Genomic DNA, 25,603 nt, shown 5'->3' with positions numbered 1-25,603 from the left:
AAAACATGGAGTGGTTAAAAACTATGAGTAGTTGCTTCTGAGATTCCTAGCCAAGAGTCTGTCATTAGAACACCTTGGGCCTTGGTACAAACGTCCACACTGATGCTGTCTAATCAGTCAGCTGGAACTGAAGATTCCTCACAAAGTGGATACTTCTGGGCTTTTGACTTGGCCCAAGCTTAGAAGTGGATCCTTCAAATGGTTCTTCTCTGCTTTATTTTATGCATTAACGAAGGTTGAGTCATCCTACAGTCATGCCTTCCATCATTCTGGGAAGCTCTCTGAGCCAAGCCCTTCTTGGCTTGGGAATGAGTTACGCTATGTGGTGTAACCACTGGCAGTAAGTTCTCTTCTTGCTCTTCACACGCACAGTAGGACTACAGCTACTGAAGTACATGGGAAAGAGGAATTGGAGTAATACCTTTACGGATTTGAATTTTTCTGGGGTGTTTCTTTCATGGTAAAAATACTGAAATCTTGTTCTAGCTAATGAAATGAGATTTTTGAGCTGACTTGTGCCACAAATCTTCAAGATGCTAGGCCTTAATCTGTAAAGCAGACTGTGTGTAAATTGACATTCTCTTTGAGGAATTTCTTTGGCCTATTTTCTTATAGACTTCTGGGCAGATCTGTAAAACAGTATGACCTATAAAATACTTTGAAGTAACATGTATCAAAAGGTTGGATAAAGCTCTCACAGGTGCCCTCAGTGCCTTCTGAGAAGCTATCCCTTGTGGCTAATGCAGACTGAGAGTCTGATCTTCTAGATCCTCTTCCAAAATTTCTTTTTATTTCTGTGAACACATTTCTTTTTTTCTTCTTTTGTCCTTTTTAGGGCTGCACCCACGGCATATGGAGGTTCCTAGGCTAGGGGTCAAATCAGAGCTATAGCCACCAGCCTACACCAGAGCCATAGCAACGCCAGATCCAAGCTGCATCTGCTACCTACACCACAGCTCATGGCAATGCCGGATCCTTGATCCACTGAACAAGGCCAGGGATCAAACCCACAACCTCATGGTTCCTAGTCGGATTCATTTCTGCTGCGCCACGATGGAAACTCTTGAACACATTTCTCAGTCTCTTTGTTTCTGCATCCGTAAATTAGATCTGTCAGATCAGTGTTTAACAACAGTATAGCTTTCAGCGTCTAGATGGAGCCCCAGACTTTTATTTATTAGCACAGTCACCTTCATTTCTACCACATTATGGTTAGAATCCTGATGGGGGTTAGGATGTATGGGGCGGAGGGTATTGACATGAAATAAAGGCTTTTTGTGGAACAACAGAAAAGGAAATTTAAGGAAAACTTACTATAGCATAATATACATACAGGAAAGTGCATATATCAAAGCCATACAGACTGTTAAATTGTCACAAAGTAAGCATACGGTATCACTCAGAGTAATTATTTTTGACTTGTCATTTTTGTTTTCTTTTAACTCTATAAGCTCACATTTTCTCTGTGCATTTAATAGCAACAGTGACGGGGTAAAGCACTGTCAGTGAGTTAGGAAGAAGTTAGTGGTCACCTGGTGTGAGCTTTCTGGTGTGCCTTGGATTGATTTTCATTGTTGAGAGAAGATAAGGAGAATGAAGAGAAGAATTGGATCCAGGATCAGAAATTTGAAGGTGGTTTTTTTGAAGGTGTGTTTTTGTTTTGTTTTGTTTTATTATTGTTATTATTTTTTGGTCTTTAGTGCCACACTCACAGCACATGGAGTTCCTAGGCTGGGTGTTGAAATGGAGCTACAGCTGCCAGCCTACACCCCAGCCACAGCAACATGGGATCCAAGCCAAGTCTGTGACCTACACCACAGCTCACAGCAACGCAGGATCATCCCCGACCCACCGAGCAAGGCCAGGGATGGAACCTGAGTCCTCACGGATACTAGTCGGATTCATTTCCGCAGCGCCTCAACGGGAACTCCCTGAAGGTGTTTTGCTCTGCCTTTCAACTAGATATTTTGGGTCCGGAAACCAGCACAGAGAGGACATGACTGACAAAAAAACTAGATGGAAGCAGGCCTTCCTCCAGTCACAGTGAAACTGAGTCTTTCACCAAGGTGCTGTGGTTTTCGGCCTTCATGTTGAACTATCTAGCTGTTGGGGGAAAAGTGACAACATGGCCTGTCTGTTCCTGGAGATGCTTGGGCCAGCTGGGATGTGGGATCTCACGAGTTCTGTGTTGCCATGTTTATAGCCTTGTCTTTGGTGTCCAGGTAAATGCTAGGCTGTGTCAGCTCATGTTGTTGTCTATGTGTAACCCATTTTTATTCCAACCATTTTCTTCCCTTTCTACTGCTAGCTGCCAGTGAGGTAGAGGTGCTTCTGTTGATAAAGAACAGATACAGAAGTTCACATCCAAACCTGAATAACCATTTTTAACTTGAAACACTTTTCCTTGGAGTTGATGCGCCAGAATCCTTCCCTTATTTGGTGCCTTGCTTAAATCTGAAGCTCGCACGAGGTTGTCAGAGCTCCCTGTCATGCTGGTTATTTGTTTTTTGGTGCCCACAGTAGAGTGGTTTGTGAAACCTTCTTTGTGACCACATTTTTCTTATACTGAAGCTTCCTTCTCCTCTGGGTTCTCAGATTAGTTCTTACTCCTCCCTTTCTTGAGAGATTCAGGGTTTTCCCTGTATTGTCGTAGGTGGGTAGGCAGGAGACTATTTTATCAGATTTTTTTTTTGGACTATGCACATGTCCCTTGATGATAGAGTGTGAACGCACATGTATTTTTTTTTTTGGCCACATCTGTGGTATGTGGAAATTTGCGGGCCAGGGATCAAACCCAAGCCACAAGCAGCAACCTGAGCTGCTACAATGCCAATGCCAGATCTTTAATCTGTTGTGCTACAAGAGAACTCCTGCACATACATTCTTTGACTCTTTTTTTTTGTCTTTTTAGGGCTGCACCCACAGCATATGGAGGATCCCAGGCTAGGGGTCTAATCGGAGCTGTAGCTGCTGGCCTATGCCACAGCCACAGCCACGCCAGATCTGAGCCGCGTCTACAACCTACACCACAGCTCACAGTAATGCTGGATCTTTAACCCATTGAGTGAGGCCAGGGATCAAACCCACAACCTCATGGTTCCTAGTTGCATTAGTTTCTGTTGCGCCACAATGGGAACTCCTCTTTGACTCTTGAAGAACTATTTTCTCTCTAAGATGGATTTATTGGAGTTCCTGTCATGGCTTCAAATGGTTCTTCTCTGGCCTTCCCTGGCCTTGCTCAGTGGGTTAAGGTTTTGGCATTGTTGTGAGCTGTGGTGTAGGTTGCAGACGTGGCTCGGATCCCATATTGGCTGTGGCTCTGCTGTAGGCCGGCAGCTACAGCTCTGATTCAACCCCCAGCCTGGGAACCTCCATATGCTGCGGGTGAGGCCCTAAAAAGACAAAAAAAAGGGGGGGGGATTTATTTAGAAAAATGTTAGAGTTTTAATTTTATTAGTTTTTTGTTTGTTTTTTTTTACCTGCTATTTCACTGATAATGGAGGAAGAAGGTCTTATTCACTTTTCTCTCTTCTGGCTGGTATTATCCTAGGGTGCAGTTGTTAAGTATTTCTACCAACTTGCATGATATGATCTGGACTGGAAACATTTGCTTCCCTAAATCTGCAGGACTTCTCAGTTGGACTGACCTAGTGGTCTCTCAGTGAATGATGGCTAGACCCATTGATGGGTTTATGCTTGAGTTGCTTTAGCTTTTGGCCTTGATAAACACCCTCAGTGTCGTTTTTGGTTTTGCTGGAAAAGTCTTTTTTTACAGGTGAAAGATTAAGGGAGTTCCTGTCATGGCTCAGCGGAAACAAATCTGACTAAGATCCATGAGGATGCGGGTTCGATCCCTGGCCTTGCTCAGTGGGTTAAGGATCTGGCATTGCCGTGAGGTGTGATGTAGGTTGCAGACGCAGCTCGGATCCCATGTTGCTGTGTCTCTGGCGTAGGCCAGCAGCTACAGCTCCGATTCGACCCCTAGCCTGGGAACCCTCATATGTGGTGGGTGTGGCCCTAAAAAGACCAAAAAAAAAAAAAAAAAAAAGGGAAAGATTAAGAGCTGAGACTCTGGAACCAGACTTGGGTCAGTCATTTAACGAGTCTCTGCTCAGTTTTCTCACAAGATTGTCGTAAGGTTAAGTGAGCTAATAGTTATAAGGTGCTTTGAAACATGCTTTACACAGAGAAGGTGTGGGAGACATTTTCACTGCTGTTAAGTTAGCTGAATATGACCCACTTGTTTCTTTAGCTGGGAAAACTTGAGTTCTTAATGTTTGAATTGTGTGTGAGTAACCTGGGGGTTACTTTTTTTTTTTTTTTTTTTTTGTCTTTTTGCCATTTTCTTGGGCCGCTCGCTTGGCATATGGAGGTTCTCAGGCTAGGGGTCGAATCGGAGCTGTAGCCGCTGGCCTACACCTGAGCCACAGCAACGCGGGATCCGAGCCGCGTCTGCGACCTATACCACAGCTCACGGAGACACCGGATCCTTAACCCATTGAGCAAGGCCAGGGACCAAACCCACAACCTCATGTTTCCTAGCGGATTCATTAACCACTGTGCCACGATGGGAACTCCTGGGGGCTACTTTTAACTCCTGAAGCACAGAGCCAACTGTGTAAATTCAGTCTGTCCTTTGTTGGAGGCTGCCTCTAAGCTTCTGAAAGGTATAGTCCAATAGTTAGAATCAGGTGTTAGGCCACACTCCCACACTGTGTGGATTAGATAGCTGGGCAGAAGAGTAGAATAGGTTCTTCCAGTCCTTGTTTGTGCTTCAGAGTGTGTCTTCTGCTCCTGCCATATGGCCAGAGTTGTTAAAGGCTGGGTGGCAGTGGCGCTCTAGCATTCATCCATGTCTTCAACCAGCTATGCACCACTGTTGATAATTTCTGTGTCCTAGGATATAGAAACAAATCATTCCCTAAAGGACATCATTGTAGAGCTGTGCTGCCCAGTATGGTAGCCACTCACTATATGTGGCTATTTAATTAAAATGAAATAAAATTTAAAATTCAGTTGTCAGTCACATTACCCACCTGTGGCTAATGGCGGTTGTATTGGTCACTGAAGCTAAAGAACGTTTCCATTTTCATGAGAACCCTCTATGGACAGAGCTGGTCTAAAGACAGACATGTATGTATATAATTAAGATCTGCTGTGCTACCCGGTATCGCAAAGGTGTGTGAAATAATCTCTGAGCCTGGAGGATAAGGTGTTAGGCTCAGCTTAGAAGAGATGTTTAAACAAGGGAAAGTATGGCTTTATTATTAGATATAGAAAGGAGTGCATGAGAAGGCATTAGGCAGAGGTTGGACATAGCAGCAGGAAGAACACAGTGAGTTTGGGGCACCACAAATAATTGTTGCTGAGGATAGGTTCTGTCAGCAAGAGTGGAGGCAGGAGGAGCAGCCAGAGATCAGACTCGAAAAGCTTTTTGTTCCCTGAATATTTATAGGTTACCTTCTATGAGCCTGCTGGCCGTGGTGAACAAAATACACAGATGTCCTTGTTAAAGAGTTTGATCTTTTTTTTTTTTTTTTTTTTTTTTTTTGGTCTTTTTGCTGTTTCTTGGTCTTGGGCGGCTCCTGCGGCATATGGAGATTCCAAGGCTAGGGGTCCAATCGAAGCTGTAGCCACCGGCCTACACCAGAGCCACAGCAACTCGGGATCCGAGCTGCGTCTGCAACCTACACCACAGCTCACGGCAACGCCGGATCGTTAACCCACTGATCAAGGGCAGGGATCGAACCCGCAACCTCATGGTTCCTAGTCGGATTTGTTAACCACTGCGCCACGACGGGAACTCCAAGAGTTTGATCTTAATCAAAGACACTGAAGGGTTTTGGGCAAAGAAGTGATAGGAGCAAACCTCCTTTTTTGGGGCAGGGGGAGGGCTTGCCTGTGGCACACAGAAGTTCCCAGGCTAGGGATTGAACCTGCACCACAGCAGTGACCTGAGCCATAGCAGTGATGATGCCAGATCTTTAACCCACTGAACCACCAGGGAACTCCAAGACTTTGGTTTTTGTTCTGGCACTAGCTATGGCCTCTTCTTGTCTAGTCTCTTGGGCTGGAATGTAGCAGAGGGAATCACTATTATTCAGGATCAGAATCCTTAAATCCTGATAGAAAGAACTCTGTTTTCCTTTGAATATCTTTGGGTTTTGCTTAATTACCTTCCTGAAAGATATTTAAATTCTCCTAGGTAGTGATGAGTATGTTGTTTCTCCCCAGTATTAATGTTAGTACTGCACCATTTTTCTTATGAGTTTTTCTGTGTATTCTGTGTGATAATCTATTTTATCACTATCAAATCTAATATATATATAATACATAATATGTGTGTGTATATATATATGTGTGTGTTGTGTGTGTGTGTGTGTGTGTGTGTATAATTTCTTTTTCTTGCCCCTGCCTGTGACATATGGAAGTTCCTGGGCTAGGGATCGAACTTGTGCCACAGGAGTGACCCAAGCCACTATAGTGACAACACTGGATCCTTAACTTGCTGTGCCACAAGAGAATGCCTCAAATTGATATATTTTAATAGGTTCTTTACCAGTCATTTGTTGAATATGTATTAAGTACCGAACACCATGCCAGGTCATTTAAAATATTATTGGAAGGAAATACAGTAAGAATATCCAAATTATCTCTAAAAGTGAGATCCTCGTTTCACTTTGTTTCAGTAAAGAATTCTACTTGGTTCTGAGCCATTGCTGTCTGTGTAAATTGAGTTATTAGGACCTGAACCACTGGCAGCTGGGGACAGGGATCATGATCGTCTGAGTGTGGAATCATCATTTTCTTTGTCTTCTCTCTCTTCTCTGTCTCCATTGCTATTGGGTAATTGCAGCAACTTCTTAACTGGTCTCTTGGACTCCAAATGTTTGATGCTGCTCATCCCATTCCCACCCCATGGCCACCAAAGAAAAACACTCTAACATTTCTGAACAGTAGTCATTTTTGACCCTTTTAAAAATGGAAGTTTGGAGTTCCCTGGTAACTCAGTGGGTTAAGGATCTGTCATTGTCATTGCTGTGGTTCCGGTTACTGCTGTTGTGAGGGTTCGATCCCTGGTCCAGGAACTCCTGCATGCCATGGGCATGGCCAAAATAAAATATGAGGTTTGCTCATATCACTTCCTTGCTCACAACCCTTAAATGGCTTTGATTAAGATCAAACTTTTTTTTTGTCTCTTTTTAGGGTTGAACCCGAGGCATATGGAGGTTCTCAGGCTAGGGGTGGACCTGGAGCTATAGCCACCGGCCTACACCACAGCTCACGGCAATGCCAGATCCCTAACCCAGAGAGCATAGCCAGGGATTGAACCTGCATCCTCATGAATACCAGTCAGATTCGTTTCTGCTGAGCCACGATGGGAACTCCAAGATCAAACCTTTTAACAAGGACTTCCAAAACGTTGCCCAGCCTACTTTTCTAGCCTCCCTCTTGCAGAATCTCTCACCTGGCCACGCCGCTCTACCACGTTCCACTCTTGGGACCAACAAACAAGCGGTCCCATTTCTTATGACACATGGGCATGACTCTTTACCCCCTCTAGAACCTACTGATTAATTTACTGAACTCAAGGGTCTCTTCCTCCGAGCTCTCTGATGCTCCTCCTGTGGAAATACACAGCATCTTATACTTTATGATTGTGTCACCCACAGAGCAGGGTGCCTTGTTCATAGTTCACGCAGTGTCATGCGCCTAGAAGATGGCAAGTCAGTTTTTGTCGAAAGAGTAGATGAATGGGTGGGTACAGTGTGAGAAGCACCTCACCATCCCTAATCTTCTGTTGGCCCATTCATTTAAAAGATGGTTTGAGCTTATGTATGTGCCTTTGGAAAACTGTCTTCTGGTTGCCTACTTGATCACCAAGTGGGAACTCCAACCCTTTCTTCTTCTCTCCTACTTTGTACAGTGCAAGGGTCTCCCAGCTCCCCCTTTTTTGGGGTGGATGGGCATGAGAGTTCCCAGGCTCTGAGAGAGGTGAGTCAGAAAGAAGAGTCATTCAGAAAGTAACCCAGTCAGAGCAACAGTGTTGCCCTTTGGCTGAACTTTCTTTCTTTCACTGTGTACCTTGAGATGCTAAGCGGGTGGCACTTCTGAGTTATGGGTTGTCAGACCACACAGCACAGGGATTCATAAACCTTAATCTGGCACTTTCCCTAGATTAGGATATTTTGGGAAATGTCCTGGGGCCCTGTGGCCTAAGCGAAATCTTTATTGGGTTTGGGTGTGTTGTGTTTCCACCCAGTCACTTAGCCCCATAGTGGCTTCGAAGATGAAAACCTGGAAAGCCCCACTTATATTTCTCTATAGCCTTTAGGGCATTTGAGTTCAAAAGCTTTAACAGCAGTCTTGGCATCTGGTGTATTTTGTGCTATCATAGAATAGGATGGTGTTTGCTCAGAAGCTGACAAAAAAAGGTTAAATTTAGTTAGAAATGTACATTTGTGGGCTTTTAGAATTGGAAGGAACATTGTGGATTTGGTGATTCCCCTGAGGTGGTAGGAGGGAGAGCAGGTGTCAGAACATCCTGGGAGGTGGAGCTTCTTTTAAACAGCCCATGAGAAGCATTGCTATTTCCAGTATGTGTGTGGTAACCCTCAAGTGTTGTGCAGGTAGACATTTGATGAGTCCAGGAATCAGCAAACTTTTTCTGTAAAAGTCCAGAGAGTAAATATTTTAGGCTTTTGGGCCATACCCTCTCTGATGCAGCTACCTAGCTCTGCTTTTGTAAGGGGAAAGCAGCCCCAGACAATATGAAACTAAGTGTGGCTGTGTTTCAGTAGAATTTTATTGTGGACACTGACGTTTAAATTTTATATAATTTTCATGTGTCATGAAACATTCTTTTGATTTTTTTTCAATCATTAAAAAATACAAAAACTGGAGTTCCCATTGCAGCTCAGTGGAAATGAATCCTCCTAGTATCCATTAGGACGTGAGTTTGATCCCTGACTGCGCTCAGTGGGTTAAGGATCCGGTGTTGCTGTGAGCTGTGGTGTAGGTCAGCAGATGAGGCTCGGATCTGGTGTTGCCATGGCTGTTGTGTAGGCCGGCAGCTGCAGCTCTGATTGGACCCCTAGCCTGGGAACTTCCATGTGCTGCAGGTATAGCCCTAAAAAAAAAAAGGAAAAAAAAAAAAAGGAAAAAAGCAAAAAACCCTACCAAAAACCATCCTTAGCCCATGGGCTGTACTGAAAAACAGGTGGCAGGCTGGACTTGACCTTTGGGCCATAATTTGCCAATCCAGGATCTAGCTGTTTTCCCAATCTGGCTCTTTCAGAATTACTTGGAGACATTTTAAAAATGCTGATACACAGTCCACATCCCCTGCCCCTGGGGATTCTGATCCTGTAGGAGCTCTTCTTGAAATGGGCACACACTCAGGGTTATGGAATCGTTGATACTGATCTCTCAACCTTCTCATTTTATAGTTGAAGAAGCAGACTTAGGACGTTGACATGACTGGTTGATAGTTAAATAGCAAATAAATGGCATAACCAAACTTTTAACCCAGGTCTTGAAACCAGGTCAGTGGTCTTTGTTCATACTATTTTCTATTCATCCTTCTCCCCAGTAAACAAATGAGCAATAAATGCAGAATAGTCACACATTGGTGGTTCTTTTCTTTAGACTTAGTGCCAGTTTCCCTTCTGAGAGACAGCCAGGTACTCTAAGCTCGGCTGTCCCTCTGCTTGCTGGCGGTGTTTTCTGGAGCTGACTGCCGATTTGACATTTAGCGTGACTTCCCTCTGGTCTGCTGGCTTTAAGTGGGAGAGATAATGAAGTAATAGCAAGTAAATTGCTTTAATGTAAGACTTTGTTGAGGCAGCACTAAGCTGCAGTGTGAGAGTGAGAGCAGTTGTTTCAATGGTTGTTGTTTCAAGGGTTTAAGAGGCATGTTTTACACTTGAATTCACATGGCTCAGATCCAGCCGTCTAAGTAGGACGTCTCTACATGGAACTTGGGCTTAATTAGAGCTAATTGAGCTGTCATCCTGCCCAGAACAGTTCAGGGGCGAAGAAACGGAAGGTGAGGCGTAATCACCATACCCGCTCCATCCATCTCACGCTCAGCCTGGCTTTTTGGTCCAAGTATGGGATTTGAGGATTGATTTTGTGGTTTGCTCTGTCTCCCTGTAAAGCATTTGAGTCTTGCTGCTTGACTTGCCTCTGTTTCTTTCTTTATCTATATCCTGGAGAGAGGAATACTGAATAATTTTTATCCTGACTAAATGATTGTTACACTACTGACTTACTGATAGGTTTCCACATTTTGTGCGCCACGCCCTCCTTCCCCACTTTCTCTGTTATCTCTCGAGATCTCCCTGTTGCAGACTTTCTGGCTGAGGGATAGGGACAGTAAGGGAAACAGATTGCCTCCTGGCACCTTCATGGCCAGTAGGCCTTGTCTTAGGTTTTGGAGCATAAATGGGGAGTTGGCAAGTTGGTATGTTACCTTTTGTTCTTGGACTACAAGTTCTTTGGCTTTTCGGGCCCTGTCCTGTTGGTTTGCTCTTGATTGTGCCTGGCAGGGAGCATAAGGGTGAAAGTGGGCAGCTTCACCTCTGTGCACACATTCTCTTCCACCCTGTGATCTCCGTGCTTCAGGGAGCTGGTAAATGGGCTTTGATGGCAGGCTCTGAGTCCTGGGCATTTACTAGCAGCAGGTACCACTGAAATTTGATCTTCGCCTAGTTGCCTCATATCTAAGAGGATAGAGCCGCCTTTTAAAAACACAGCAAAGGAGTTCCTGCTGTGGCACATCGGGTTAAGAATCCGACTGCAGCTGCTTGGGTCACTGTGGAGTTGTGGGTTCTACCCTCAGCCCAGCACAGTGAGTTAAAGGCTCTAGTGTTGCTGCAGCTGTGGATCGGATTCAGTCCCTGGCCCAGGAACTTCCATATGCTGTGGATACGGCCATAGAACAAATAAAATAAAACACAACAAAGGGGTTTTTCTGTTTGTTTGTTTTGGTTTTGGTTTTGGTTTGGCTGTAAGCAGCATGCGGAAGTTCCTGGGCCAGGGATCGAACCCGAGCTGCTGCAGTGACAATGCCAGATCTTTAACCTGCTGAGTCATGAAGAACTCCAACAAAGTTTTTTTTTTCAGTACTTGGTATATAAAAGTAGACTCATTTCAGATAAATAAGTTAGAGAACGATAATTTATGCTCCCCCAAACACTTTAAAGATGCATGTTGGAATTCTTCTAAATACTGAGTACTCCTGCTGTCCTTCAAATGATTCACTTTTCAGAAATTCGGTTTTCCATACACCTGTTTATTTTTATTTTATTTATTTATTTATTTATTGTCTTTTTGCTATTTCTTGGGCCGCTCCCGCGGCATATGGAGGTTCCCAGGCTAGGGGTCGAATTGGAGCTGTAGCCACCGGCCTACGCCAGAGCCACAGCAACGCGGGATCTGAGCCGCGTCTGCAACCTACACCACAGCTCAGGGCAACGCCAGATCGTTAACCCACTGAGCAAGGGCAGGGACCGAACCCGCAACCTCATGGTTCCTAGTCGGATTCGTTAACCACTGCGCCACGACGGGAACTCCCCATACACCTGTTTAGAAGCAAGAACAACTATTAGGAATTAAACTTGGGCATGTTTCAGAGTCCTCTCCTGTGGTGATGTCCTGCTGCCTCTGAGCAGCTTCTTTCTCCTTTCTTGCTCCACAGTTCACAGACCACTTAGGCACTTCTGAGTGATGATAACCAGGGCTTGCATAAGACCTTTACTCTTCAGAAAGCTTTCTACTGTCCTTTGAGCTCCGAGTTAGGTACCATCGTGGTGGAAATTCCATTTTACAGTTGAGGAACAACCCAAAGCTTTTTACTCATAATCCCATAGTTGAAGGCAGGACAGACAGTATTGTGAGTGTCCAGGGATCTGCCCATCCAACTACTGCCATTAGTCTCTCTTTAGGTCGTTGCTTTTAGATGATACGAAATGCTCAGGAGTCCATAGTGAATTGGTTTTGAACTGGAACCAAAGAGCCTTTCATAATTCTAACACTGTCTCTCAGGGCTACACCCAAGAAGCTTTGTTAGCTTCTGGTGAACAGTATGTAATTGCGTGAGGAAGACCTGGAGGCAGACAGTCTCACCATTCAAGGAGTAATAGCTCTCTCTTGAGTGAGACCATTGAGTATGTTGTTAAGAATAAACACGTTCCAAACATGAAAGCCGGTCCATGGTGGCATATTAGAGAGCGAGAAAGCTCAGACTAAGATATTCCTTGCTGTAGACTTGGTATCAGTTAAGTTTTGCAAAATTTCTGCCTCAGCGCTTGCTGACTTCATGTTATTAGATGTGATGGTGCTTAGTCCCATTTTGATCAATCTATAACAAATCTGCTTCCTCAATATAACATGCCTTTACCTCTCTCTAGAAGGCATCTGCATTTTAGCTCCTTTCCTACTCGAAATGTTGTTGGTGACAAATAAAGAGAAGCTATATTTAGGGTAACAGGTACTTTCAGACTAAAAATAAAGCAGTGGTTCTCATTAACCAAGGTCAGAGAGAATGTGTGTATAGTTTGAAAAAGTTCCCTAAGATTCCCTTCACTATCACTAGTTGAAAAACAATGCATTGAAGTCCACTTTCTATTAGATATAGTTAAATTATGATCATGGCAGGTGTGAAGTCAGGTGATTAAGTAGGCTTCCTCTGCTACCCTAAGGGAAAGGTCTTTGGGAAGTATAGCTAGAGCCACAATATGAAGAAATCTCTTGGTGCACTGATTTTATTCCAGCAGTCATTGTGGGTCACACAGTATGTTTCCTACTAATCAGTAAGGGAAACTTAAAAGTAAAACCGAACTGCTTTTTAAATTGTTCTTCTGCCCTCATCAGCCCTGCATGAATAAGCAAGCTCACCAGTTCTCTTACTGAGATAGATGGCAGTTTAAGGGGAGGAGAACTGTTTTGGAATCAGAAGACCTGGGTTCAAGTTCTAACTCTGCCATTTAGTAGTTTAAGTTGTTTAAATTTCTTTCTTTTCTTTTCTCTTCTTTCTTTCTGTCGTTTTGTCCTTTTAGGGCCCTACCTGCGACATGTGGCTGTTCCCAGGCTAGAGATCTAATCGGAGCTGCACCTGTGACCTATACCACAGCTCACAGATGCCAGATCCTTAACCTACTGAGCAAGGCCAGGGATCGAGCCCACAACCTCATGGTTCCTAGTAGGACTGTTTCCTCTTCACCACAACGGGAACTCCAAGGTTGTTTAAATTTCTGAACTCCCTTGCAGCTTCGGGGATGATAATTGGCTTGAATGAGATGGGTTAGTATCATTCTGTTTCTACCAAAGTACTCTGTATGTGTGAAATTCCTCTTAGTTATGCATGAGTTAACCTGTTTATGATTGACAGCTGGAAAGAGGGACAATTGAGTTAAAAATAGAGAGGGAATTTTTTTTTTTTACTTTTTTATTTAAAATAATTTCCTCCCCGTGGAAAAGTTGTAAGAATAATATGAAGAACTCCGTATATCCTTCATCTGGATTCTCTAGTTAATATTTTACCACTCATTGGGAGAGAATGTTCGGCTGACAGTTGAGTGTTTACAGCATGCCAAGCCTGTGCTTTTACTTGCCTTATCTCATGCACCACTACCTTAACATATAGGTTCTCTTAACTCCATTGGGTGGAAAGAAAAACTTAGGGAGGTTAGATCAGTTGCCTGAGACCCCACGACAGGGACGTGGCAGAAGTTCGAGGGGTAAGTTTTTCAAACCACCTTCCTTTCCCTTCTAGCCCAGGCCTTGCCACTGACGTGGTGGAACCATCAGCCGTTTACTTTGCATCAGTTCCTCACCTTTCCCTTCTGTTCATGGAACCCAGCGTCGTCCACCCCCTTGACTCATCTCACTGTAGAGACAGGTTACCTTCCGTGAAGTATCCTGAGCTTACGAGCCACAGAAACCAATGTTTGATCTAGTATTGCTGATTCAATGTAATTCGTTTAAGCAAAAGTAAAGACTGAAGATTGTATGGTTAGTGGTCCGAGGCATTGGTGAGATGAGATGCCCGCCTTTCTCCACACCCGACTTCATATGAAATTAGTGAAACTGCCACAATTTGGTTGGTGTTCTGTTTTGCAAGAGTATAAGCCGGAAGAGTTTTTTCCTCCTGGGGAAGGCATCCAGGGTGCTGGACTGTTCCTTGCCCTAACCACTCCCTGGAGATCAGGATTCTTGATCCCTCTTCCTGTCTGGCTACAGAGCATATTGCTTCCAGGAGACCAGGGAAGATGACAGGGTTTGGTCTTTAGATTATTTCCACTCTTGGGAGTTGACATTTTTTTCCCCTGCCTTGTTTTGCTCAGAGGAATATCTTCCCTAAGTTGTGATAGAAATAGATTTTCTAGAACCTTGAACTGAGATTGCAAATTTGGTAGCTCATTGATGTGAGCCAGATGTGGCTGGCAAATGTGTGTTTTTGGCTTGCTTAATGTTTAAATTTTTTTCATTAGTAGCCAACATTTAAAACCCAGAGAATTTAACATAAAAACCCAGCGTTCAGCTTTTCTAAAAGGGGGAAAAAAAAAAGAGAGAGAGAAAGATTTGAACTTTAGTTTAAAAGCTGGAGAAGTACAATTTGATGAGCTAGTTAGCGGTGGGTTTCCTCCCCCTTGGTAACCAAAAGGGAGTTTTAGTTTTGGAGAAGGTAGAGAAACAGCTCATAAGTAAGATTAGGGACTTATCCAAGATCATTATCATCTCTGTCCTGTTCTTGTCAGTGTTTTATTTCCATCATTATGGGGCCACCTCCTAGATGGCAGAGAGTGCCTGGCATCTCCCTTTCTACCCAGCCTAGTTGGGTTCATTGCTTCGCTCCCTGCACGCAGTCACCACTGCCAGCAGAGGGTGCTGTTCACTCGCTGAGCCTGCTGTCATTTTGGCTCAGCTGAGCAACAGCTGTTGGGCATGGGCCCTGGGTCTGTGTGAGAGTTTGGGCATGTTCATTTGGTTCCCATCCCCAGTGCCCACCCCTTAGACCCTGGCCAGGTTATTGTGTCACTAGGGACTCTGTTCAGTAACAGGAAACTGGGGAAAGTTTAATTGTTTTCTCCTTTCTCTTTTTCCCATGCAGCTGAACAAAAGGTTCATCCTCAGTTTTCTCCATGCCCATGGGAAGCTGTTTACCCGGATTGGGTAAGTGTGCAGGATGTTTATTTTATTTTCCTACATTACAAGTCATTTTGGAATTTAATATTGTTAGCAACTAGACTGTGTTTGTAACTGAGGGCACAGGGTGTGAATTCTTAGGGGCCTCCACCTTCTCTCCTCTTCCCTTCCCTCACTCTCCTACTGTGCTCGTGACATTTGGGAACGATTACTCTCCAGCCTGCTGGCTCTTCTTTCTCTACCTTCACGAAAAAACCCCCTTTAACCACAGTCTTCCCCCAACCCCCACCCCAATCCCTCAGGGTTTCTCTTTCCTCTGCCTTCCGGCCCAGCCCCTAGTGAGCTCCTCGAGGAAGTCATGCTTAGTCCCTGGGTGCAGCTGCCAGGGGTCCTCCTTGGGGGAAAATTCTGTCCTCTAATTTTCCCTTAAAGAGAAGAGCAACACACTTTCTTCCTCCAGCGTTTTCTCTTCCTTCTGAACCATATACCCTTTCCTCTTAGGCTCTGTTTCCTACACCATGTTGCTGCTCTCAGTAAATGCCAAGACTTTTCTGTGGTCTCACTATCCACCATGGATTTCCATATAAATCTCAGGGAAGGTGGTGTGGGTGTGGGTGTGTGTGTGAGTGTGAGTGTGAGACCTTGTTACTTGAGCTGTCGAGTCCCTGGAAAGAGATCAAGTTTTGAGTATTCCTTTGGTGGATCAGAGTTTGTCCTCACTGCCTAAAGCCAGCGCCCCTGTGCTGGGAGCCTCGTTAGTCCAGGAGAGGAGTGGGTGACGATGCCCTCAGGTCTTCTGTGCATTTTAATATCTTCTGAGTTGGAGCTTTTATTGTGAGGTACCTTTGAGGTGATTTGTTTTGAATTATAGATCCCCCAGTGGTTGGCACTGTTTCAGTTTCTGTCATAACCGTGTAAGTTTATCTGTAATGCGCTAGAAGGTTTCCTCAGTGGGAGAACTGAAAGGCTTTGTCCTGCTTGAAAAAACGCTGTTTGTGGATGGTGAACTAGAAAGTATGCCTGTTACGTAGTCATTTGTCATCAGCCTGGGCAAGAGTGACCGGGATGACCATAGTCTTGATTTTGAAATGACTTGGGAAACTTGGCATAGTGCCAGTAGATGCATCTCTATTAGCAAAAATAAATGTGGAGTAATTTACCCAGGAAAGTAAACTAGGTGCATCAGTAGCAGTAGCACCCCTCTGGCCTCCCCCTACCCCCAAGTTAGCCCTCCTCTGGCGGGCGTTTTTGCTGAACGCTCTTATCTCCCTAGTCCTTGGCGTGTAGTAGGTGCGCAGAGAATGTTTGTTGTAGCAGTGAGTGAATCACTACAAGAGATGAGTTGACTAGGGGAGACTGGAGAGAAGGATCTAATAGCTTTTAGTAGACCCAGGCCAGTCACACGTGAGTAATGCAAAGCGGCGGTTGCAGGGTGGGTAAGGGAATATCAGTATCACTTCATAAACGAGCACGTAGCAGGAATGCTGTTGTGTTGCACTTAAAATAGGCGCTGTGGTTCCTTATTTGTCCTTTTTTCTTAATTCTCATTTTAAAAATCCTTCTTTTCGGAGTTCCTGTTGTGGTGCAGTGGTTAACGAATCTGACTAGGAACCACGAGGTTGCGGGTTCGATCCCTGCTCTTGCTCAGTGGGTTAACGATCCGGGGTTGCCGTGAGCTGTGGTGTAGGTGGCAGACGCGGCTCAGATCCCACGTTGCTGTGGCTCTGACGTAGGCTGGCAGCTACAGCTCCGATTCGACCCCTAGCCTGGGAACCTCCATATGCCGCAGGAGCGGCCCAAGAAATGGCAAAAAGACAAAAATAAATAAATAAATTAATTAAAAATCTTTCTTTTCCTTACTATCTTTCTAGTAAGTATTTTCTATCTTTTTTTCCTTTTTTTTGGCATATATGTTTGTTCTTTAATTTTTTTTTTTTTTTTTTTTTTTTTTTTTTTTTTTTTTTTTTGGTCTTTTTGCCATTTCTTGGGCCGCTCCTGCGGCATATGGAGGTTCCCAGGCTAGGGGTCAAATCGGAGCTGTAGCTGCCAGCCTACGCCAGAGCCACATCAACTTGGGATCTGAGCTGCATCTGCATCCTACACCACAGCTCACGGCAACACCAGATCCTTAACCCACTGAGCAAGGGCAGGGATCAAACCCGCAACCTCATGGTTCCTAGTCAGATTCGTTAACCACTGAGCCACGACGGGAACTCCTGTTCTTTAAATTTTTATATACCATGTTTACTCAACCTCTGTATTGTTGATATTTTGACCCTGATAATTCTCTGTTGTAGGGGACTCTCCCATGGAGGATGTTTCATAGCAACCCAGGCTTCTACCCACCACATGCCAGTAGCGTCCCTTCCCCTTGGCCCAGTTATGACAATTCAAGCTGTCTCCAGACATTTCCAGACATAGCCTGTGGGGCAGAATTGTTCCTGGTTGAGAACCACTGCCCTAGCTCTGTTTGAGACTTTGGGGACTAAAAAAGTTATAAATCGTGGTCCGGAATGTAGGAATATTTTTTATATATATATATATATATATATATTTAAATCAGTTTAAGCATTAGTTAGTTCCTTATTCCCCCCCCTTTAAAATTCTCGTGTTTAAATAAATATATTTTGGAGGAAGTTTGAAGAGAAAAAACACAATGATTAAAAAGCTAGAAAATTATTTCTGAGAGAAAAAATTAATCTTAAAAAATTAAGGTAAGAAAAAGTTTACTTAGAGACAGCTGTGAGGGGTACTCTAAGTATGTTTAAATATGAAAGAATCATAACCAGATAGATTTGATTTCTGTGGGACAACACCAAGAGAAAAATTGGCTTATGTTGCAGCTGGAGAGGTTTGTGTTAGGTGTAAGAAAATTTCACCGAGGGAAGATGTTCGGGAATTGTCTTCTCTGGAAGTCTTTAAAAATGAATAGATTATCTCATTTGTCAGAGGTAGTTTCCTGTGGTCCAGATTATTTTTCAAGATCTCTTCCATTCCTGCATATAACACATTCCGTTGGCAAAGATGAGGCCAGTCTCATTCCACCTTCATGGGCAGTGAGTTGTAGTAGTTGTTTACATGAGGAAAACGTATGTAAATTCTAGGCACTCCAGCCCCTCCGTGAGTATTCCTCCTCTGCTCTCCTGGAGGCAAATAAAGAATTGAGCCCCGTATTTATTCTGGAAGGCAGACACAGCAATAATGTTTCTATTGGAAAAAAAAAAAATATAGAAGTCTGTAAGACTAGAAAAGCAATGAGCCCAAGCCACACACAACAACATGGACGGCTGCCTAATTACCAAGAAGATGTGAAATGTGGGAGGCGTTGAAAACGAATTAAGAGTGAGGAGATTGTAATGGGGAGCAGCTGAAGACACATCCACTGTCCCGCCTGCCTGCTGAGAAAAGCCCCCGAGGGGCTCTCCTAGGCGTCGTCTTCTCTGTGCCCCATGTTCCCAGTTGCATCAGTGTATGCTTGAGGGCCTACTATGTGCAACACTAGACTCCTCTGCCTCCCAGCAGCCAGCGAAAAAGAGGGTCAGAGCATTAGATGCAATCAGGTGCCAAAAAGAGTTTTTCTCTGTCAGCTAGTTATAAGACCTCGAGAGCGAACAAAGTCAAAGCCTCTGTGGACTCCGTTTTCCTTATCAGTAGTTTAAATAGATGATCTCAAGGTCTGTTTTAGTCCTTAAGTTCTGTAGCACTATGATTTTTTTTCTCTCTCACTCGTTACCCTGTCACACGGCTTAGTTTTGTTTTGTTTTTTTGCTACTGATTCGCTCCTGTCTTGTTCAGTTTTTTGAAATTAAGAAGCAAAAGTTAGGGATCCTGATTCTTTTCTGCAGAGAATGTTGTCTAGCCCAGCTGCGTCCCCCAGCATCCGAGAGGTTGGGTCCTGCCCCGTTAGTCACTGTCTGAGTCACTCTCGGGTCTAGGTCCCAGTGTTGTCTGAAAGATTGGTTTCTTGAAACTGCCATTCAAATGAGACAAGGTGTCTCTAAAGAGAACACTTCAGAAAGCAGTCACTTAAGCCAGTGAAACACATATTCTGAAAATGATCATATCTTCTGCAGTTTTAAAGGATAGGGGCAGAATCCTCTCGGGCTCAGAAAGAGGAACCGCTCAGGGATGCCGAGTGGCTCCTGACAGACCCCGGCTTTCCTGGGGAGAAACAGAGCTCACGCTCCACGGAGAGGTCCGACATCCTGCAGACTTGATTTGTGACGAATAGAATAATTCTGCTTCCCATTCAAGGTTGAAGTTACCACTTTAGTTTTTACTTGCTTGTCTAGTCATGCTGTTTGCTTCAAGATCTCTTGGAATTCAAAGACTCATAGATTTATTTTTGGACTTTGAATTATTAAAAATATAATGTTTATCTCTATTTATTTTTAAAATTACAAATGTTTTATATACAAAAGCCAGACGTATTCACTATAGGGGAAATCTTACTGTGTAATATTTAGAAAACCTAGCAAAAAAAGAAGAAATAAAAAATTAGCCATATTCTCACTATCCAGAGATTACTCTCCACTGCAAACATTTGGTATATATTTTTATCTTTTTTTTCTATGTATCATGCACATACATTCTTTTATTTTTTACAAATGTGTATAAAAGATCACATTCAACACTGTAAAACTGTCTTCATTTAATATATGTTGAGCTTTCCTTCACATAAAGAAAATCTAATGCAGCTTTTAAAAAATAGAATTCAGTTGTATGGATGTGCCATCTTAATCATATGCTGTTGGGCACTTAGACTGTGTCCAGTTTTTTGCTGTTATAAATTGCCATTTTTTGGTGCTTTCCCTCCTCTTCTGCTACTGTTGCTGCTGTTTCTTGGCTAAAACTCTTACGGTTACTACATAAGTGATATATAAAATCTCCTTGTAAAAGTATAACATTCTTCTCTAAAATTTCTTTAAACTCTCTCCCAATCCCTGTGCCCTCCAAAGAGATAACGGTAGACAGCAGGTTATATGGTCTTCCAGACCTTTTTACTGCATTTACATACATACATATATATCCACTATATATATATACACACACACACACACATATGTATATGTGTATATATATATATATATTCGTAAAAACCATAATTTTATTTTGTGGGCTTTCTTCCTAAACCAATTATATACTGTCATTATCTCAGTTTTAGTATAATTTTTGCTCTGCAAAACGGGGTGAAGAGGAAGAAATAAAACTACTTACAGGTAATTCGAGGCCAAACTCAGACATCATTTTAGTTATGAAATTGGGCACCAGAAACCCTGTTCCTGAGCTCCGAGGGAGAAGCCTTTATCTGTGCGTCCTTCAGTTGTTGCCTAACAAAGCTGATTTCTGTGTGAGAACTCCATCTTCCCTCAGATCTCAAGATTGAAGTTAACTTATATCCTTATGCATTTGATTTTTTTTTCTTTTGTTTTAATCATGTTGAACCAGTCGAAAGGTGAAGGTTTTTTTTAAACTTTCAAAAAAAAAAAGAGGATATGGACATTTGGCCTGGTGCTCGTTTGAGACTTCAGTCTGACCTAGGGAGTGTTAATGGATCTGTTTCAATTCCCATCCCAGGGAAGAGGCTTCCTCAGACAACAGCCTCGAAGCAAGAGTGTCCCACGTGACGCTTCTGTCATGTCGTTCTGTGCTGGCTCTCTCCTGCCTTTCAACACGGAGACACATGGCTCTGAAACTTGCCCGAAGTGGCTGCTTTTCAAGCAGAGTGAACTCTGCTATCCTCGTAATGAGAAGTGCTAGCCCCCCTTCCCACCTCCGACCAGAAAGAGTGCTGCACAGTGTCAGAATTTAAAATGAAACCTTTGTTACAGCCCGGGGGAAAAATGGATCCAATCCAGCCCCAAACATATCACTCTCTGCCATTCCAAACCGACCATGAGTTTTAATGGTTCTGAAACTTTTTTGGGGAGGGGTGAAGAGTGTGTTTCTGGTTGTGTTGTTGTTGGGCAGTGGGGCACTTGAAATGGCATGTGGGGGGAGGTGGGAAAAGCGAATGCCTGGTATGTCTTGTGCCAATGAAAATGAGGACAGCTCAGCAGAGAAGGGCACTGCAATATAAACTGTAATTGACCCATAACTGTGGCATGATTTCTGGGTACTAGGAGGTCAGTCATAGGAGTTGCCATCCCAGGGCAAGGAACAAAGATGGCCAGGATGCCAGAGAGCTCTGGGGTTTTCTAAAGCAGGGAGGGAAGAAGGCCAAGGTTCAGGTAAAAGTGGAAGCACCTTTCTCAGGGACCTGAAACTGTTTTGTATCTTTTGAGAAGGATTCCCTTCCCTGTGGCTTTCCAGAAGCTATTTATTAATTCAGACTGGGGCTCTTCCTCACCCTACCCCACAGTGTACCACAAGCAGTTTGTTTGGGGGGGGGGGGGGCTGGGTTGGAGGATGGGTAGAAGATACTCTGCTGACCGCGAATTGCTCCGCATGGCCCTAAGGCCCATGTGCCTGGTTTCTCTCTCTAGCACCAAGTTTGAATTTGCTCTTTATTTCTGAGGACTTCAGCTGTGGTTTATTCCTCCTGCCAGAGGAGCTCCAGGCATGCACCACTGTTTGGGATCCAGTGGCCACATTTGGCAAGCAGCAGTTTGAATGACCTCTCTTTAGGAGCCCTAGGTCACTGGCTGGATTTCTACCTCCCTGCATTACAGGCTCTTCCTGTATTGGGAGTGGCAGTTGGCCAGGGCATTATATTTCCACTGGCCTGAAAACATACAGACCCTGATGAGCTGAGGCTTGTGCGAGGGAGGAGGATAGCAACACAGGAAAGACCGAAACAGATCACTGGGGCCCTGGGTCAACGGATTCTTCTAGGGCAGATTCGGGATCCTTAGGTGGAGCAGCTAGTGAGATAGTCCCTAAGTAGATGACAGCCGAGCTGCGTCCGGTTTTCTGAAGTAAAGCTTTGAGTGAAGACTCTGTAGATTCACAAACCTCTGCGCAAAATAAGCTTTTCCTACCAAAGATTTGGGGGACTCTGCTGATCTTAGAGCTTAAAGGAAATTTTTTCGCTATTGAGAAAAACTGATTGTTTCAGAGAACTTTGATTTCAACTTGAGTCCAGTTATTGCCAGAGGTTAGGAAATAGCATGCCAGAGCATAATAACTCATAGTGATTTATCCAAAAAGTGAGTTGTTTCCATCTCCAGACCCCGAACACTCCTTTCTCTTAAATTTGTTCACAACCTTAGGGTACCAGTGAGGTTTGTGAGAGAGGCAAAGAAATGTCCTAGGTGTTAGCTGTCTGCTCTCCCCAGAGAGAGAGAATATGAATGAGAGAGAGAGAGAGAGAGAGAGAGTGTGTGTGTGTGTGTATGTGTGTGTGTGTGTGTGTGTGTACACCAAGGGCTCTTGGGGCTGTGCCTCACTGACGGGCTGGCTGTATTTGTAGGATGGAGACATTCCCTGCGGTGGCTGTGAAGGTCCTCAAGGAGTTCCAGGCGTTGCTGCAGCACAGCCCCTCTCCCCTCGGCAGCACCCGCCTGCTGCAGCTCATGACCATCAACATGTTCGCTGTACACAACTCCCAGTTGAAAGGTAAGGTCGAGCGTCTTTATCTGGACATAGAGGATTAATCTAGCTTCTTTCCTGTGCTGCCATGCCACCACACAGTCCCCCCAACACACACACAGCAGACACACACACCCTTTCCCTCCATTGCCTCTCCGATCTTTAACTTAACTCTCTGAAATGTGTGTGACTCTCTAGTGCTTGGGTGGGATGGAAGGAGAGAATCATGGGTATAGAGCTTAATTTGCAAACCCGGAGATGCTGTTGCACATCTGGCCTTGCTAAAGGCAGCAGCAAGGCCTCTGAGAGGCTGCAGACCCAGAGCCTCTCCTGGGGGGGCGGGGGGGAGGCATTGCTGAAATGTTTCATTGCAGAGACCATACGCTTGGCAGGGATTGGGAATAGCTGTTTCTGGACTCATGTACCCTGTTTGTTCAATATGGAAAAGTCTAGCTCCCTATGGGATATCCCTTGTGGGAGTCTGCCAGGGAGTAAGAACAGAGAATTGATGAGCTTTGGTGACTCAAATCTGGAAGCAGAAAAATCACCAGGCCCAGAATTCGGCTAATGTAATGGTGTGCATTCTGAAATACTTTCCTGAACACTGGAGTTTTTTGACAGGGGCGGGGGGTGGGGGAGGGGCTGATTGGCAAGATTTTAAAATGCCCTGATGACCAGGTCACAGTTGAAAGATGTTACCGGATCCCTTCCCTACCCGTGCCTTCCCTCCACCCCACTGAGGTAAGGATGATGTGGTTTGACTTGATGGAAATTTGTAGCATGGAGGTGACATTATTTTGTGTGTGTGTTTGCAGAGGAGATTTGGTCTGTGTTGCCAAAGAACAGTTTCAGAGCATTGACAGAAAGGATCTGGTCTCAGGGCTGGAAGGTTATTATCTGAAATGCCAAGCAGTGGGAATTGCCCTGTGGAGACTGTTGTAAACAGACGCAGTGTCTCTGGAGAGCGTGTTGCTGGTTCTCTCATCGCACGTTTTCTTAGTGATTTCGCTCGCTCTGATGTTGGTTTATTTCCTCTCCCATTTGTATTTAGGGTGATGCTTCAGCCTGCTGCAGAGGGGTGTTCTCCCCTGATGGGTGGGGATGCCAAACTTCGCCTTGAAACTTGGCTCCTCCTGGGAATCTTCAAGGGCCTCTGCTCGTTTGCCTGGGTTTTTCAATCACCTCCGAGTCGTAGAGGGTTTTCTCCTCTCATGCTGCCTGCTGCAGCGTTTAGAATTCCCAACAGAAGATCAGATGCAGAGGCTTAGGTGCCATTTTGAAGTCTGCTAAGTATTCCCCGGAGCACTGCTGAGGAAGCATACAGTCCCGAGGGGCAGTGCTGGTTTCCAGGAGGGAGGAAATAAAAGTTTGGGACGTGTGGGACATTGGTCCCCTCCTCGTTACTCCGCTGGTTTGGGCTACCAGGTGGGAAGCTCACAGGACTCGGGGCCCTTCTGCTCCTCTTCCCGCCTCCCTCTAACAGCAACACAGAGTGCAGGGAGCTGCCGTCGCAGAGCTGCAGCCTCTGCCAAGGTGCTGTTCCCGCATCAAGTGACCGGGAGGTGTGACTGTAAAGGCTCCGTGGCTCTTGCCTGGGGAGCGTCTGTTGTCAGCAGCTTCTGCTGCGTGAAAAGGAGTATGTGGGCCTTTTCATGGGCCACCAGTGAGTCCTTTTCTTGGAGCTGTTGTAAGCTAAAGTTTAAGAAAATATGGGTGAAAGGAAGGTGAGATGGTGAGAACAGAGAGAGAAGGAAGTAGGTGGTTCCCCCTTTGAGGCCAGAGCTCTTTTTGTAGGATTCTTTTCTATGGTTGCTCATAATGAGGACCTGCCCTCCAAGAAGGACATGTCACAGCCTGGGCTTGAGACCCTACCACTCCCACTGGCTTTGTCCTGATGCTCACCTCCACCAGGCAGTGGGGGCCAAGAGGAGTATGAGTGAGGTGGTCAGAAGCTCCAAGGGTGTTTCAGGAAAAAACAGCCGGGGCCACAGGATATAACACTCAACTAGGACAGAGAGCTCTGTGGACGTGCTGCCAAGTACCCGGTGTGCAGCTGAGGCGGCCGTCCAGACCCCACTGTGTGGGCTGCCATTGGGAGAGGGGTGAGCAGAGCACTCAGCGGGGCTGGTTGGTGGGAAGATGCACTTTTCCATTTCCCAGCACATGAGTCATCTTCTCTGGGCCCCTGTGCTGTGCTTGCACGGACAGTGGCAAGAAGGGGGTGTTGTGGCTGAGCAGCAGCATCTGTGCCGGGGGTGGAGAGGGAAGGGGGTTGGGGGAGAGGGTAAAGATTTAAATCCTTCACTAATCAGCAGCAGTTTGAATCACATTTTTATGAGTAAGGAAGTGATAAATCAGCCCTGAGTGTTCAGCCCCCAAGTCCCGTTGGCCGGTGCCCTTCTAAAGGCTTCTCTCCAGGCCAGTCTGCTTGCTGTCAGAGTTGCCACCCAGCCGCGGGACCCTGGCTGTCTGAGACCGGGAAGCAGGGGCCTGCTGCTGCCTGGCCCTCCCAGGTGCTTGGGTCTGTGGCGATTTGGCAGCCACTGCAAGTTACGGAACATCTGGGCCATCATTTTTCTTTCCATTCCTCCTTGGATGTGTCCTTCTGGGTGGGTGTTTGCCTGTGCCAGTTCCTAGACTCTGGAAAAGGAACATTCCAGCCTGAAGCAGAGGTGATCTGTGGCCCCCAAGGCAGTCAGGATCCTCTCAGTCTGTGCCTGGCCTTCCCTGTAGATGCGGTACTTAAGGAGAGCAGCAGGGACGTCCTTTCTAAAAAGGATGTATGTCCTTTGCCGATGCCTCTCACTTCTCTTTGTGTGTGTTCAGTGCTACCCTGGTATGAGTCCTCTTTTCACAATACCAGGAGCCCAGGGATAGAAACGATACGAACACTTCCATGTGATTACTTTTCAGATGCGCTTTC

The 25,603-nt window shown here is 45.0% G+C and overlaps 1 protein-coding gene across 7 annotated transcripts in view; it reads left to right on the top strand.

The window, feature by feature from the left end:
* Positions 1 to 25,603, top strand: part of SMG6 (SMG6 nonsense mediated mRNA decay factor) — a 214,180-nt gene that overhangs the window by 36,124 nt on the left and 152,453 nt on the right. For all 7 annotated transcript variants that reach the window (XR_014821495.1, XR_014821494.1, XM_021067586.2 and 4 more), the window contains exons 9-10: positions 15,116 to 15,177; positions 22,562 to 22,707. Coding sequence is in view for 5 of the 7 variants with exons in the window: in XM_021067586.2 (XP_020923245.1) it covers positions 15,116 to 15,177; positions 22,562 to 22,707 (208 nt within the window). In the remaining 2 variants the exon portion in view is untranslated. The remainder of the gene's footprint in view (positions 1 to 15,115; positions 15,178 to 22,561; positions 22,708 to 25,603) is intronic.

This window comes from Sus scrofa, chromosome 12 (genome assembly GCF_054392235.1).
Source record: "Sus scrofa isolate SSC_HxYL_T2T_F1_AM1 chromosome 12, Sscrofa_HxYL_maternal_Yorkshire_Landrace_v2.0, whole genome shotgun sequence".
Classification (NCBI taxonomy): domain Eukaryota; kingdom Metazoa; phylum Chordata; class Mammalia; order Artiodactyla; family Suidae; genus Sus; species Sus scrofa.
The sequence above is the reverse complement of the archived record's forward strand: the minus strand, read 5'-3'. Positions and strand labels throughout refer to the sequence as shown.